This window comes from Semicossyphus pulcher, unplaced genomic scaffold (genome assembly GCF_022749685.1).
Source record: "Semicossyphus pulcher isolate SPU_LCO1_2020_fin unplaced genomic scaffold, fSemPul1.0.p SCAF_25, whole genome shotgun sequence".
Classification (NCBI taxonomy): Eukaryota; Metazoa; Chordata; class Actinopteri; order Labriformes; family Labridae; genus Semicossyphus; species Semicossyphus pulcher.
The window spans coordinates 9,712,028-9,728,014 of NW_027211699.1; the positions used below are offsets into that span (position 1 = coordinate 9,712,028).

General features: G+C 44.2%; 1 protein-coding gene across 1 annotated transcript in view; it reads left to right on the forward strand.

Moving 5' to 3' along the window:
• tmem104 (transmembrane protein 104) overlaps window positions 1-13,063 on the forward strand; it is a 65,097-nt gene extending 52,034 nt beyond the window's left edge. The window contains exon 10 of the mRNA XM_069676381.1: window positions 7,744-13,063. Coding sequence (XP_069532482.1) covers window positions 7,744-8,507 — 764 coding nt within the window. The 3' untranslated portion in view covers window positions 8,508-13,063. The remainder of the gene's footprint in view (window positions 1-7,743) is intronic.
• The last annotated feature ends 2,924 nt before the right edge of the window (window positions 13,064-15,987 follow it).

Sequence of the window (15,987 nt, forward strand, 5' to 3'; positions counted from 1 at the left end):
ACCGCACAAAAATCTTCTGCACACTTAGAAAGAAGCCACATGTGTCAAAAGTATGTCGGTGAACGTATGCAAAGGTAAATACTGTTGCATGAGTCCGCCTCTTCATTTCCTGCCCACTGAACGCATGGAGGATCATTACCAGCTCTCCAGAAGACCACCTACCTCCTTCACACTGACAGTAGAGAGCTTCTCTAATTGATATTGAGCGCTATGAGAGGAGGGGGATAAGTGAACAGCCTCCTCACTCAGTAAACGAGTATTAATCACTTCTGTCCATCTCTCCTGGGATGGATGGATGGCTGCTGGGAGCCCCAGAGGAGTTACTGTCTATATTAGCTGTGGCGTCAGTGACATATGGATCATGTGCTTTCCAAGAGGAGCTGTCACTTTTATGTCAGAGGAAGGCTTCAAACCTGGTGTTGCTGCAGAAAAGTCTTCATACTGCCGATTATGTTCTTGAGACTGAGATTGAGACTGCAAGAACGTTCCAGTAACTAGACGTTTTTATATTTGCATGCAAAGGTACAAGTACAAGTTTCCCCTTGTAATTTCATCTCATCTGATAGCTCACAAAAGCTGCAGACTGATAAACAGAATATTCATGAGAAATGTAGTAAAGCTGCACCATTGTCCTCCTCTGCACCAAGAAAAAACAACTGTAAGTTTAAGCTTCAGTGATCCATCAGCCTCACCATCCATCTAATGCTCTTAGTTTACTACAACACGGTGTACGGAGCTGAGGAAATGCCCGCAGGGACACTCGCAGCTGCCCGGTGCCATTTTAAATGGGTGAGGGATGGAGATATTGTGTTTGAAGGTCAGGGGGACTCTGGTGGCTGCTTGAGTGGAAAGTTCGCTTTGTCCAGAGCGTGCAGCTCACAGGGGAGCAGGTGAAATACGAGCAGGTCTTAATGAACCGAGCAGCAGAAGCACAGTTCAGAGGTCCTGAAAAATTACATTTAAGGGGTAGATTAAAAAATATCACCGCTTTTTTTTGTCTTTTTATCACAATCATGTTGTCAGCCAAAGGACTAAATCATCAGACTTTTTAGCAACATGATCACAGCCACCTTCACTGGTGGCTCTTTTTCAGCGCCCCTCTCCTCCTGCCCTGCTCGGTATTGATGTCTCTGTGCTTAATCAGAGGTTGGACTTCCTGCTGAGATGAGTTCCAGGGTGATTAGGGGAATGTTTGGCTGATGTCTGCTTTGGTTTGCAAACATGATCAATTGGATCTATACCCCCTGGCTAAGCTTTTAATTATGGTCTGTGACCTCCAGGTCTTGTTTACCTCAGAGTTGCCTTCAGCTCAGGGCAAGAGGTATTGGAAGGGAGGAATTAAAGCTGCACCTTCTAATGTGTGTTTCAAAAGAAGCCCGACCCTGCCGAGCTGTATCCTTTTAATATATCGAATTTCCACACAGTCAGACAAGTGTGTACAAGTGTGCTTCTTGTATCCCAGTGCAACATGGAGCGACCTGCTGCTGCTCTTCTGACTGAGCTGTTACCCAGTCAGTCAATCACAGGAGACATCAGTAAAACAGATTGTACTCCCCTGAATAACATCGTCATTCATCACAAAGTTTCACTCTTGATATTATCATATACCAGTTCTGTAGACATCACCCAACCCTAATTGGATTGTTCCTTGTCTTGCTGTTTGCACAGACAGATGCATTAACGTCTTATCTGGGTTTGAATGTGCAAATTTCCAGAGCTCTGGCTGAGTGATTCGGCTAATTGATGTTTTCATGACGCTGTTAGATACTGGCATGGAGTCTGGCTGGCTCATCCCTGTGAAGCGGCGCTGCAGCAGTGTGCAGCGCTCAACAGTAGGCCGACTGCTGTGCTGCTCTGTGCTGTGTTTACTGATAGCCACATCTGAGATTACACAACTTGTTACGAGGCAAAGCAGCCACTTATCAATGAGTCTCCCTCCAAACTCAGCAGCAGCAGCACGTTAGCTCCGCTCCTGATATGTTTGAAGTGTTGTAGTTCTACCACAGCAAGAAATCCAGAGACCTTGGTGAGAAACGGGCGAAGGGCCAAGGTTTCTGCTAATTACCTCAGAGATTATCCAAGAGAGCTTCTAGAGTCTCCCTTAATTAATGATGGGGTGATTGCTGTGCTCTAAAACCAATAGAGGGGGACGTGTTTGAATTGGCAGGCAAGATGAGAAAACAGTAGCGCAGCATGAGCAGAAGCTTGCGTTGCATTGAAGCACAGTGTGCTTCCTCAGTGTTTGAAATGCTGCCACAGCAGGGCCACCTCTCTCAAGCACAGCTGGGAAGTCCTTGACCTTTACACCATCATCAATGAATTGCTCACGCTTAAGTGTCCTTAAGTCATTCTCTCAGAGAAAACCAGACCCCCCCAACTTGCGGCTTTCTCGTGCTCCGCCGCACACGAGATTGATCACCCCTCTCACCTTCTACCATTTTCTAGTCATTAATTGAGTCCAGGAATCCCATCTCTTCTGAAGAATCCTTCTCCGTACGCGGTCAATGACTCCTTGGAGCATTGGGAGTGTGTGCCAGCCTTGGCTTAACAGCAACAGCTTTGTTTGCCACCAGTGAGAATACAGCTGTAAGAGCCTTCTCTGGAGGGCTGTTAAGCTGAAGCACTCCTCACAAGGTCATTGCCATCCCCATCTAGGTGATATAAATCACAGGCTGCAGGATGGACGGGCACTAGTAATGCGGACGTGATATGTTGCCGGGTGACACCTTCGCAATTTACTCAGTTCCTGTTGTCGCGTGTCAAGTGGAGTGTGGGAGTATTGGCGTGTCAATTTGAAAGTGCATGTAATCACAATATCCTGACAGAGATCTGCAGAGTTATACGGCTCAGACCACCTGAGCGAATGAGTTCTGTGGAGGGTCTTTGGAAAGATGCTGCTCTTATAGTTGGAGACGTAGATGTGCTATGAGATTTAGTCTTTTAAAGGGCCTTTATCAATCTGTCAATTCATAATACAAAAGAAGACCATGAAGCTTTATCCTCCATAAGAAGAGACGACAAGTTACGATTAAAACTGACTAACACGCTTCTGTTGCATCAATCCAGAGACCTCGGCGGCCATGCTGAATTTACGGTGTAAATAAAACTGTAGTCTCTGTTTCCTCGGTCCTTCAAATCTGTCAAGGTGATCAGACGTAATGTGCTTTTATTTCCTGGCTGCACGAGCATTGAGATTCATAGCTGTATCTGCAATGAGTGCGGATAAATTGTCACGGGCAGACGTGGCTCGCCCACCTCGTGTAGCGCGATGCAGCGGAGAGTCGGTGACAAATGAGCACATTATGAAAAGCTTTATTCTGCTGGCTCAGTTCTGGGTGTTCGGCTCCCTTCTACCGTCTGATTGACTTTCAATTTCTTTGAAAACTAAGGCATTAGTTCCTGTGTCTTAAGTAAGATGAATGAGTTCTCTGCCTCTAATTTGCATAAACTCTTGTGGGTTTTGTGTGGGCAGAAAAAAAGAGATGATATGCGTAAGATTCTGAATATTATTTTGTTATTAACCAATATCAACCTTTAAAGGCGAATTGTAGTATTTTAAACCTGGGCTATTTATTATGTGGTCTAGATCAGTGGTTCCCAACCTTTTCTCCTTGGAGCCCCCCCTGCTTGTTTCTAAGTATATAGTCCGCAGAGGTGTGGCCTGCAAAGTAGCTACTACATCTGAATGAGGACCAGAAAAATATGTTTTTAAAACAGACTTTTGATTATCAACTAAGTGCTTTTGTAATGATTTTATTTCACGTGCAAATCTAATCTTGACAATCTCAGTGCAGACAAAACCTTGTGCACCCCCAGCGATCTTTGGCGCCCCCCTAAAGGAGCCCCGTAAATCGCTTCAGGTGACGGCCACAAAACAGGCTTTAATGGCTGCAACATAATCCCTGGAAGGAAATGTGCTCTCTTAAAGTGTGTCCACTAAAAAAGTTCTTGACACTGACAGACTCAAATTGTAATTCAAAGTGTCAAAAACATGGCAGAGAAGGACCTTTTTCCTCAGGTAAGACTGATCTATTCAGAGCCACCAGACTCCATTGACAAAAACTGTAATTTTACCTTGTAGAACACAGGATTTCGTTTTCCACAGCTGCCTTGATCTGTGAGTTTGTTGGGGTTATCATGTGACTTTGGTCCTTTAAATGGTTGGTTCGCATCCAGCCAATATTTATGTAACACCCAATAGCAGACACACACATCAATAAAAAACCCAAGAAACAGTGACCAACAGGGGCAGCAGAAGACAAGCAAATCTATACTCCTCCAAGGTAAATTACAGTTTTTCTCTAAGGACTCTGGTGGCTTTTTAAGGAAGAGCATATGTATGTATTCTTTCTATAATGTTGTCAGACAATTAGAATAACAATCAGAGCCTGTCGGTGGACGTTACATCCTGTTAGGCTGCTACAAGCTGAAGCAATCTACTGAATCATCCCCAAAACTTTTTGTACCTTTAAATCATGTAGACCACAAAAGCAAAGGATGACCCCTTTTCTTAGACCATCAGCCGTGCTGTCCTTTCTCACCGCCTCTCCTGCAGCATTTTAATCTTGGCCTGACTTGCAAAAAGGTGCTTTAGGTAGTGTATTAGTGCCCATCCACCCTGAGGCACTCTTAATTAAAAGCCCCATGCTAGTTTCCTTCCTGCAAGCGTCGGTGACAGAGAGGAGAAAAGCTCCCTTTCTCCTGTCCTGCACCTTTTCCTCCCTCGTGTGCAGCAGGCAGACAGGTGGCTGCGCTTGGCCGTTCACACATCACAAACGCGACGGACAGAAAGGTGGGATGAAGATGAGAGTTTGAAGGAGAAAGACGACAGGAGGAGCGAAGGGAGCAGACAGATGGGGTGCAGTGATGGCTCTTTCACACATTAGAGATGTTTTTGTACGGGAGAAAGAAGCAGAGAGTCAAACAGAAAGGAATCAGTGTGTCTCCAACAGAGCAGACAATCAGAGCCGGTTTCATGACCTGAAATGACACCAATACCATTGTGATATCTTGTGCCATTTCTTCCTGACATCTGCTTAGAGCTGCATTGTAGGGAATTGGCAGAAAACGAACTATTTATAGCTCTGGCTTTATTATTTCAGTAAGCAAAAATGCATAAAAGTCTTTTGTGTTACATTTAAATAGAGAAAATACAGTGAAAATAATTGCCTCTTGCGGTCCTACATCAGTGTGTCCGCGTCCTTGCAGGTTGGTCCGCTGCCCAGCCATTTAACCTCTGTGTGTAAGGAGGGTTAAGGTCGGAATGGGGAGGATTGCAACTCCCAGAGCTTCTCCCAGAGCCAAAGATTACGTTGGATGTAAGCCAAAAAAGCATTAAATATTGACCACCTATGCGACAGGTTTACAGACTATGGCCTCTGATGTGTGCGAGTGCTTACATCTACTCTTCTATATGTGTGCTGGAGTGTGAAACAAACGGAGGAACGTGTCGTGCTTGTTTTAATGCAGGATATATTTCTCTGTTGGAGTCAGTTATGCTTAGATAACCTTCTCTAGATTTATGTCCCATTAAAAACAGTGAAAGAAGATAGTATCCTCCATAATTTATGTTTCATTTATCATCTGCAGCACTTCTTTTTCATTTAGGACTGAATCAGTTTTGCATTCACTTCTTTCCCTGTTTCTAGTAGCTTCTGTTCACTCCTCAGAAAGTGACGTGGATCCAAGTAAACGTTTTTACTTTGTTTTCTCACTTTAGACTGAAACACCAAAATGTGAACATGGCTAAATATCTTCTTTATCCTCTTTTGGTTGGCAAACAAAAAGTCTGCATCACATCTGCAAACATACTTCCATTCTGTCCCATCGTTATATCCTATAACACCTGTATTGTTTTGTTGCTTTGTTACCATCCCTTCTTAAACATGGCCGGGGGTTTTGGATTCATCCACTCCTTTGGGGTTTGCGTCAATGACACATGCTTGATTTACTAGTTTTATCTTTGCGTTGTGTCTCGTTACATAATGTCTTTGTTTTTGTCTTTATATTCCTTATAATGAATCTTTGTAAGATATGTTTCTTTCTTCTTTTTCTTCTTCTTCTCCAACCTCTTCTTTTGATCCTAATATAAACTGGGTTTTTATTTTAAACCGATCCTGATTTTAGAGGGAAAAAAATTCACCTATTGCCAATTTGTCGTCAAATATAGTGAATTTTGAAGACGCGGTGAACCTTTCTGTGTTGATTGTGCAACGATTTCGCAACCACTTGCTGCATTTAATAAAAGAACATTTAAAGCTACTGCGAGGAAGTTTTCGGTGTGCGACCGTTTTGGCGCCCCCTGTGGACAAAGCGGTACATCTTGTCTCTTTGCCGATCTTGTTCTTAAAATGTGTAGGTCGTGTTTTCTGACCATAAATCTCGTCCTGCTCCTTTAAACAGTCAAACTCACTGAGAATCTTTTCCATTGAACTTGTAAATAAAGGCTCTTCATGTCGACAGTGAATCGCTTCGCCTGACACCCACTCGGTGGCAGCGGTGAGAGGCATTAAAAATAACGATATAGAAATAATCTTATATCTGATGGTGTGGTTTGCTTCTGTAGGTCATAAATAGGAATCAGTATTGATTTTAGTCTGTTTCATAACCTGTTAGAAACTCCTCAGAGAAGGTTAAACATTATTATCGAAGTCGAGGAATTGGGACCATGCTTCATAGGAAAAACTATGTGATATAACCCTTTTTAAATCAAGTGTTCTGCATCAATATGTTCTGTAGGATATTGGCGAATCGTATCGGCCGACTAGCTCTAATATAAACAACAGTAGTTCTGCTGGTAGTAGTACAGTTTCTTTTTAAATCCCTCAAGGAATTTTCTCCCGCTCACTCACCTCCGTCTTCCACCACTTTGTCGCTGATGGCTGCTCTTTCCTTTTGTTCAGTCTGTCCCTGATAATTAGAATGAGTTTTGTCCTCCTGACGTACATTAAAGTGCCACTGCGAGAGCACACAGCAGCTGATTGATAGCACCTGTTTGAAACTTTAAGTTCCCACCTTGAGTTCTTTCCATTCACCTTTAAAGAGCACTACAACCTGTGCTGGAAACAGAAACAACACTATCCTGAGAGCGGCTGTACTTACCCTCTTGAATATTTCCATTAAAGGCAGCAGGGATCTCTCTCTTTCATTTATGCGTTACACCCCGTCTCACCGAGCTCACAGAGGGCTGCGATAAAGAATAATTTTCTGCATGTGTGTGACAAATGATGGGACTTCCTAAATGTCACCCTGTGTTTAAAGGACAGCGTGATGATGGAAGTTGTGGAGCTGGCTGCATGCCGTCGCAGGGCTATGACTAACTCCTGGTGTCACGGGTTGATTGAGTATGCGTGGAGGTGAGATGGCTTACCTGGTCACATGTCTGTCAGCCCGTAACGGGGCCGCATGCACGCTCAGAGGTCTCCTTTAGACGCGCTCATGCTCGTTACCAGAGAGGCACCTCCAGAATCAATTGGGGATGTGAACAGCAGGAGGTGGAGAAACACGCAGGAGGCTTTTCTCTCCTCACCTGGCTCCAATGACGTTATGTCTGACCATGAAATGTTCCATGGTGGGGTTTTTATGCCTGGTGTTTCTGGGGCAAACAGCTGGAAGGCAGTTCCACACTATACTCACACTATGTACACACACACACTATATAGCTAGAAATAAGACCCGTCGTCATCTTTGTGAGTGATTTACTGTTCTAAGTTTGTTCTTAATCTCCTCTTCTGTGTTTTACAGCGTTCACCATGATGATCATCTTGGCTCTTATCCGTATTGGTAAAGGCACCGGCGAGGGCCACCCACCAGTCGCCTCCCTCTCTGGCGTGCCCAACCTGTTTGGTGTGTGCGTCTACTCCTTCATGTGCCAGCACTCCCTGCCCTCCCTGGTGACGCCCATCTCCGACAAGAAGCGTGTCGGCACCCTGGTGTTTGCAGACTACGTCCTGATCCTGTGCTTCTACTCGCTCCTCTCCTTCACCGCCATCTTCTGCTTTGACAGCTCACTGCTGCACGACATGTACACACTGAACTTCACGGACAACTGCGATGTGTTGAATATTCCCTTCCTGCGCTACTTCCTCGGCCTGTTCCCGGTCTTCACCATCAGCACCAACTTCCCCATCATTGCTGTCACACTTCGCAACAACTGGAAGACCCTGTTCCACCGCGATGGTGGCACCTACCCGTGGGTGGTTGACCGTGTCGTGTTTCCCCTCATTACCCTGGTGCCCCCGATCGTGGTGGCCTTCTGCACCCACAACTTGGAGTCCCTGGTGGGCATCACAGGAGCGTATGCTGGCACAGGGATCCAGTATATCATCCCAGCCTGTCTCGTGTATTTCTCTCGACGCCATCTGGAGCCCGTGATGGGCCGGGATGCCGTCAACAAGCACCAGTCTCCTTTCCGCCACTCCTGTTGGGTGTGGTTTGTGTGGTTGTGGGCCGCCTCCTGCCTCATGTTTGTCACAGCCAACATCATCCTGACTGACACCAAGAAATGAGAACTCGCTCATCCCAAAACTTTCTAAGTCTGTATCTGTTTGGCCAGTCTCTCTGTTCCTGTACACGAGGCCTTACTTGCTGCTGGTTGGACAGTGTGCCTTTTATGGGACTTTTGTTGCATATATTAAATGTAATTAAGAGTAATTTATCAAATTTTGTTAAAAGGGACCAAATGTCAAGTGTTTTTGTTCCATGAAAATAGCTGGAACAGTGCATGAAAACAGTGAAAGGGAATTGATATGGGAGATTTATTAAAACTGTTTTGACAAATACCAGCGGACAGTCTGAGGTTCTCACAAAGATTAGCACTAACACAACTTTTTAAAGATATATCAAGAGTTCAGAATGCTTCAGAGGAAGTAGTTCAACAGCGTGTTGAGCTAGCTGCTTGTCAGATTGTTGGTTTCAATAGTTTGAAAGAAAAACTGTCAGACGCAACCCCCGACTTGGACGTTGAAAACGTTCGTGGCAGGGGGTGCTGATGATGCATCAAACACATTGTTGAAGCACACTGATGCTGTCTGTCCTGGTCGTCTTTATCTACGGATGTCCGTTTGTATCCCAAAGTCTAAAAAGGTGCCGTGCACAGATTGAATATAAGACGTGGACGTAGCCACATTGACGTCACCAATTGGTGTTTGACATTTTGGTCGTCGCTGTCTTGTTGAGATGTCATTATCTTTGGACAAAGAGTGGAGCAGTGGGGGAGGAGGAAGGGGTTAGCAAATATTAAGTTATAAGCTAATGCTAGCACTACTTTGGTTAGAAAGGTCCATCAGCAACTCATAGTAAGGCTGCGCCCACTTTTTATGTACAATTTAAGGTTTGAAGAGAGCCACACCTTTTGAGTTCCCTGTGTTTTTCATGGTGTCCCTCTCGTCTTGTTAAACTCCCAAACTCTGGAAATGGTAGGGTGCAAAGACTCAAAAATCCATCGGACCTTCAGGCCCGAATGTTCCACTGAATATATATTAAACCAATTGAAAGCACAGAATAGCAACAAGAATTAGAGCCGGTCACGTCCAGCCCGGTGCTCTGTTGTGAAACTGCTCGGCGTCTTCACAGCTCAATATTGAAATTGGAAAGAAGAGAAAGAAAAGAATCAGGGGCGATCAGTCTCTCCTGGCTGACGTGTATCCATTCCTCAGCGGCGGCTGCCACCGATCTCGTCGCCCCCTTGTGAACAATGAAGCTCCGGCGTGACAGATTCACTGACAGATAGGCCTCCAGTAAGAGCTCCATCTCTGTTTATCACTGGCACATCACATCTGTAGTTCACACACAGGGCATGTCTCCTGTCTTTTACTGCTCAGCACCCATTCATGACTCTGTCAGCCTCACACTGTATCTATCACACAGCCCAACACCTGACCTGACAGGATAATGGTGATCTACAGGGCTTCTGCTCTGGATCTGCTCAGGCAGCAGTAGAGTTGTGATCCACACTACAGAGCTTCGAACACTCTCTCTGTACGGTGGCTTAGCTATGCTGATTTCTTGACGCAGCTTTCTCCATGAGTTGTGCCTGTTGTTGCTGGACTTCATTATGCCCTCAAACCTTCATCTTCTACCTGTCTCATTTTCTCTTTGTGCTTTCCAACATGTATTATTTACAAAGAAAGGGTCGGCTCATCCAAAGACAAAGAATTCAATGGTGGATGGAAGTTTGTTTGTGGCACTGACAGCAGACTGGTGTCTTGGGGATGATGTGTTTTGGAAGAAAGTAGTTCCTCTGAAGCCTTTCATGCTGCCTGTGGATCCAGGGCAGCAGTGGCATTGTCTCTGGAAAGAAATGTTGCTGCCGAAAGGCCACAAACCAACATTTTTACCAACCTCCATTGTTTTAGGGTTTAGGCAGAAATCTCAGAGACGGCTGTCTCAAAAAAAACCCTGACAAATAAAACCAAATCAACCGCATTGTTTTTGTATTTTGGGTAAAAGGACCCTTTAGGATTTAGTAATGTCGTAATGTAGGAGGCTAGATTTGGGTGAGTTAATGATTCCAATGGCCACAAAATATTCATATTTCTGATTGGTGAACAACATAGTTCAAATCAACAGCTTAATCAAATACTACGTCACACGTGACTTCCTGTTTGCTTCCTGTTTGCTTCCTGTTGGGCTATTTTTTCTTACTAAACGTTATAAATAGTGAGAATGTACGCTGTATTTATTAGACTAAGATATTCCCATGATACATTGAAAATGTATATCAATTCCAAAGCACAGTGATGGTAAAAACATGCGTTTTCAAAATGTAGAGAATTAGCAAACCATAGCAAGAGTACCTCTGCTTTATGTTTAAGTTTACTGATTCTGGTCAAACCGACAGAATGGGAGTTAAACTGACTAAAAACACTTTTTAAAGTGTGTTTGGGAAGTCTTTTAGATTTGTCAATGTTCCTGTTAATAAGTGCAATAACAAAGTCCGGTGGCTGGATGAAGAAGTGACTCCCTCAGTGGAAGAAACGACTCTAGAAAGCATTTACGCTTCCACTTATTTTTCTTAGGTATCCTCATTTTTCAGTACCCAACTTTTCTGACCTTTGACGATTGATCCTGTTCAGGAACATATCCATGGCACAAACAGACTTATATTTCTCTGTTTATATATCTTCTGAACGCATTAATAATCAATACCAAAAAAAAAGATTAGCTGAGATATCCAGACTTCCCTGGTTCGGGTAGAGCTCCATCTTTACCTTTAGTCAGATCAGTATAACCCTGATCGTCGCCCAGCTCTGCTTGCAGAACATATGTTTCTTGAACGTCCCTTGATGCTCTTACAATGAGTTTAAGCTTCGACTCACAGTGGTTAAAAGGGACACAGCCATCCGCACAGCAATAAGAGAAGTATCCCCACATTTGTATTTTTATGCTCGTACAGGTGTGGTCCATTCAAAATGCAAACCCAGCAGCAGGGCGAGCCGTAGTTCAGTGGGCTGTGGAGCGTTTACAGCGGCTGTGCAGCGTTTTCATCAACTGCTGAAATGCAGTTTAGATTGAGAGGTAATGTGCTGTGACTCGTTTTAAAGGCACTATGACTTCTACTCATGCATTGTAGCATCGCTGTGCTGGAGTACTGTTAGAGGTGCTGCTGCTTTGTGCTAGTGTTGTCTGTAACAGGCGTTTTCCAGGTTCTCACTGGTTCAAGATCATCAGTGATTCAGTTACTGTTAAATACTGCAGGTCATCAGGTCATATCAGCCCTGCGTTGTTGCTTCTGTGCATCTTTAGTTGTTGGAAACATGCTGGAGCACAGACCTCTTGGATGGTGTGTGAATAGTAATAGGATGTAGCCATGGTGATGTCACCCATTAGTTTGTGGACCACCACTTCTAAATCCTCGATCTTGGCACTGCAGCCGACGCCGTCTTGTTTTTTTGCTCCCAGAAGTGACCATATCTGGACGAGAGGGTGGAGCTTCAAAGAAGTTATACAGTCCATGCCTGAGATCGATTTATCAGCAGCCTAATTAATTAGTTTATGACGTTGTTTTCAACACAATGAGATACTTGTTGTGGTGATGTCTGATTGGAGGCGGTACTTAATTGGGTTAAACAAAGCTCAGGAAGCGTGTGGAAGGTAGCGACTGAACGGAACAAATGAAGGCTTCAACACGGCCGAGAGGTTCAGTGGCTAAATCAGCTGAGGTGACACCTAGCAGACAGCTAGCAGCTCTCCTTAGATATGCATAACTTTAAGCCTTTATGTGATTAAAATGGGTGAGTTATATGAAACTTAACCCCTTGTTCAGTTGTAGATAAAATCATTTTTTTTACCAGGCGCTAAACATGTTTTTTCCCGCTGTAACGTTGAGCATTTTAACATGGGGCTCTATGGAGACTGACTCACTCTTTGAGCCGGCCTCAAGTGGCCGTTCGAGGTACTGCAGTTTCACGTTGGCTCCATTTCCCGCCCTAGAGGATGCAGTTTGGTATTGACGGTGAATCCGCAGCACGCAGAGACACATAAACGATCATTACATGTGATTGATGTTTACATTCCCACTTTTGTGCCGTCTGTTTTTCATCCTCCTGTTTCTGATGTTTCCGACTGAAAGCGAACGTTTCAATGAAAGGTACAAACACTCTAACCCGGGATAGATATTTATAATGTAATGTGGAGACAGAGGTGTGACTGTGTGTGTGTGTGTGTGTGTGTGTGTGTGTGTGTGTGTGTGTGTGTGTGTGTGGTCTTGAGTGAATGAGGTTCGGATGACTCTTATTTGGAGTTTTCAAACGTGCCTTTATTTTTGTACGGCGTCATTTTCTCGCCCTGAACTCGTCGACTCTGCTGCCGGCCGGACATCATCTGCTTGATGCGTTTGTTTAACTGACAGTCTGTGTGTCCTCTACGCGTACTGTGCAATCCCCGTTTCATCATTCCTCGTCTTTATTTTGTTGCCTTTTCTGTATTTCTGTGAATTGTTTTCTCGTTTCTCCTCCATGTTTCTGTTTTTGTTTACAATCATTTTGCCAGCCTGTGATTCTCAATCATTTTATGGGTGTTTACTGTTTTAAAGGTTCTGTTTGATTTTTATGAATTACAAAGACAAAATAAAAGCTTTATGTTCATCTGAAACTGATGACTTTAACACAGATTGGGTTGTGTTGCATTCTGGGTCGTGTTTTTAACATTTCCGCCCTCATGCCAATCTTGTATAAAACTTACTGTCTTCAGTGTCGAGAGTTTGGAAGCAGGGACGTCGAAATCAATCCTACAAGCTGCGTGTCCGGCTGTCAGGATGACTCACATGGATTGACTCTGCAGTCGATACGATCAATACCAAAGGGATCAGTTTTTTATCCTCCAAGTTACTTTGTACCCGTTTGTATTGTTCACATAGCAGCGATTCACCACTCTTACTTTAGGTGTTCCAGCAGATACATCTACAGCGTATGTCCCACAGCACGCTTTATAGTCCACTGAATGTTAACATATTGCACAGTTGCATCTTACTATGAATGACTCTGTGGCTCAGGTCGTGCTTGAAAGTTCTGCAAAAAGCAGTGAAACTTTGTGGTGCAACTGGCCGTTTGATGTGTGTTTCATCTTTCTTATTACACAGCAGGAATCGTTTGCATTTAATAATGTTGATGAAACATGTCGGCCTTCAAACCATCCAGAGCAGTTTGTTCCTCGGCTCGTGGTTTGATATAATTTTTACCTCAATGCTTTCTCTTTTTAATTATTGTGCTTATTGTTTTATTTTTATTATTCCATCAGGCAAAGAGACTCCTGATGAAAACTAAGCTAATTTGGATACATTACATGCTGAATGTTTGAGCTATCATTGCATTGTCTCTTTTTAAATAAACGATCTCTTGCAGGGCTGCACGGTGGTGCAGTGGTTAGCGGTGTCAGTCGTAGTGGGCCTGTGTGGAGTCTGCATGTTCTCCCCGTGCTTGCGTGGGTCCCTCCGGCTTCTTCCCACAGTCCAAAGACTCGTTAGGTTCATTGGTGACTCTAATTCACCCGTAGGTGTCAACCTGTCTGTCTCTATGGCTGTGTTCCAAATGCCATACTACACCAGCAGTACGTACTGATTTGGCCAGAAGGTAGTATGTAGTATGCAAACACAATGTGCAGAATCTCTGTAAAATCTTCGCCTGTATCCCACAATGCAAAGCGCTGGAACACAGTTGAGATGGCAGACGGCAGCAGAAGAGCAGAAGGGGGCGCTGTAGCTGAAGAAGCAGCTTTTTGCTGTTGTTTACTTCTGCTTTCCAAAACCAGAAACTGGCGCCTGGTGTGGCATACTGCGAACAGCTCCCGACTACAGACTACCGCAGAACGCAGTATGTAGTACGCAGTGGCATTTCGATCACAGTCTATGTGTCAGCCATGTGACTGACTGGCAACCCTGCCTCTCGCCCAATGACAGCTGGGATAGATAATGGATGGATGGATCTTGTGCAGAAAAGTGTAGCTGGCCCATTATCCACTAAAGAGGTTAAATAACAGGATCGTAACCAGCACACAGCACAGCACTGACGACAGAAATATGAGCCAGGCTGCACAAAAACAAATGTTCCTGTAAGATTCAATTAAACGTATCAAACAGTCCTCGCTGAACAGTCGGAGTTTTGTGATGACAGCAGAACAAGAAGAGGAAATCCTTCCTGCTCCTCGGTGACGGATCGTGTCTGGCCTCTTTCCAAGCGGCTTGTTTTCAGAAACATCCGCTCTTCCCTTCTGGTGCCAATAAAAGTGAAAGACTCTCTTTGGTGAAATGAACGCATGAATCAGCGCCGCTTTGCTGTTCCTTCAGTCACATCACATCCTGGTCTTCAGTCGTACTCCTACACTATTTCACAGCCTGCCGGTCGGCAGGTTCTGTACCTGCTCTCCAGGTAATTGGCATCTTTTTTTTATTTTAACACCTCCGTTCACCTCAATCTTCCCTGGAGCACCTCAGAGGGTTTTTATTGACATACGAGATCTGAAACCAAAGCTCCCCTCTGAATTTCAATCTGCAGCCGGCTCGGCTGTGCTTTAATTTACCCTCTGCCCTTTTTATGTGTGTGGGCGTGCCTGTGTGTTACAGCTATGATTGGAAATGCAAACTTGGCACTGCTTAATTAAATAACAGTGTTTTAATTGCTGCACAGTTTATACAGTGCAGAGAGCAGGTGCTGGCTGCTGTTTGTTTGCAGATGTTTTAAACTCGTCTCTTCATCAGCAGCTAATAAAACACAATCAGCCTGACGTGCTGTTTCCTTCACTGAAGCACAAACTACATCAGGTAAGAATTTAATTCTCAGTAATGAGCTGAACTTGTCGTTGTTTTGTCTGCATGTTTGCTTCTCATATTTTTATTGAAGGGTGCTTCAGTATTTTTAAACCTGAGCCTAATCTTTTTAGATATTTCAAGTCTAAATGTTACCAAGTAGAGAAAAACTGCACATCTGTTTCATAGAACAGGTCCGAAAGAATTGCAACTCCTGCACACTGTCCAACGTGCAGAAAATACATTTATTTGCTTGCAACGTTTCGGTACTCGACCTTCATCAGGCAAACCAACGGATGAAGGTCGAGTTTGCCTGATTTTCTGCAAGTCGGGCAGTGTGCTGGAGTTCACTTGCAATTTTGACGAGTCTGAATGTTAAACAGGTAGAAGAGAGCTCGCCTGCCTGATTGCAGTGTTTGATGCAGTTCCTTAGACTTACTGGGATTCCCCTTTAATATCTCTATACTCCATTCTATAGAAATGTGTCTTGTTCTTTATCCTTCATAATTTCCACTGGACGCAGCATTAGGGTTATTTTCTGCATGCTTTATACATATGTGAATGTAGAATGATGTTGTCAGCACAGAAGGACAACAACATAATGAGACATGTTCATTACATTGCACATAGCAACAACAGCAGCAGTGAAGAGGACAGAGCAGCAGGCTGTTTCGAGCACATATGATGGATCGATCAGCTGATAGGAATGTAAACATTAGAGCGACTCTAAGCATGATACATGTGCT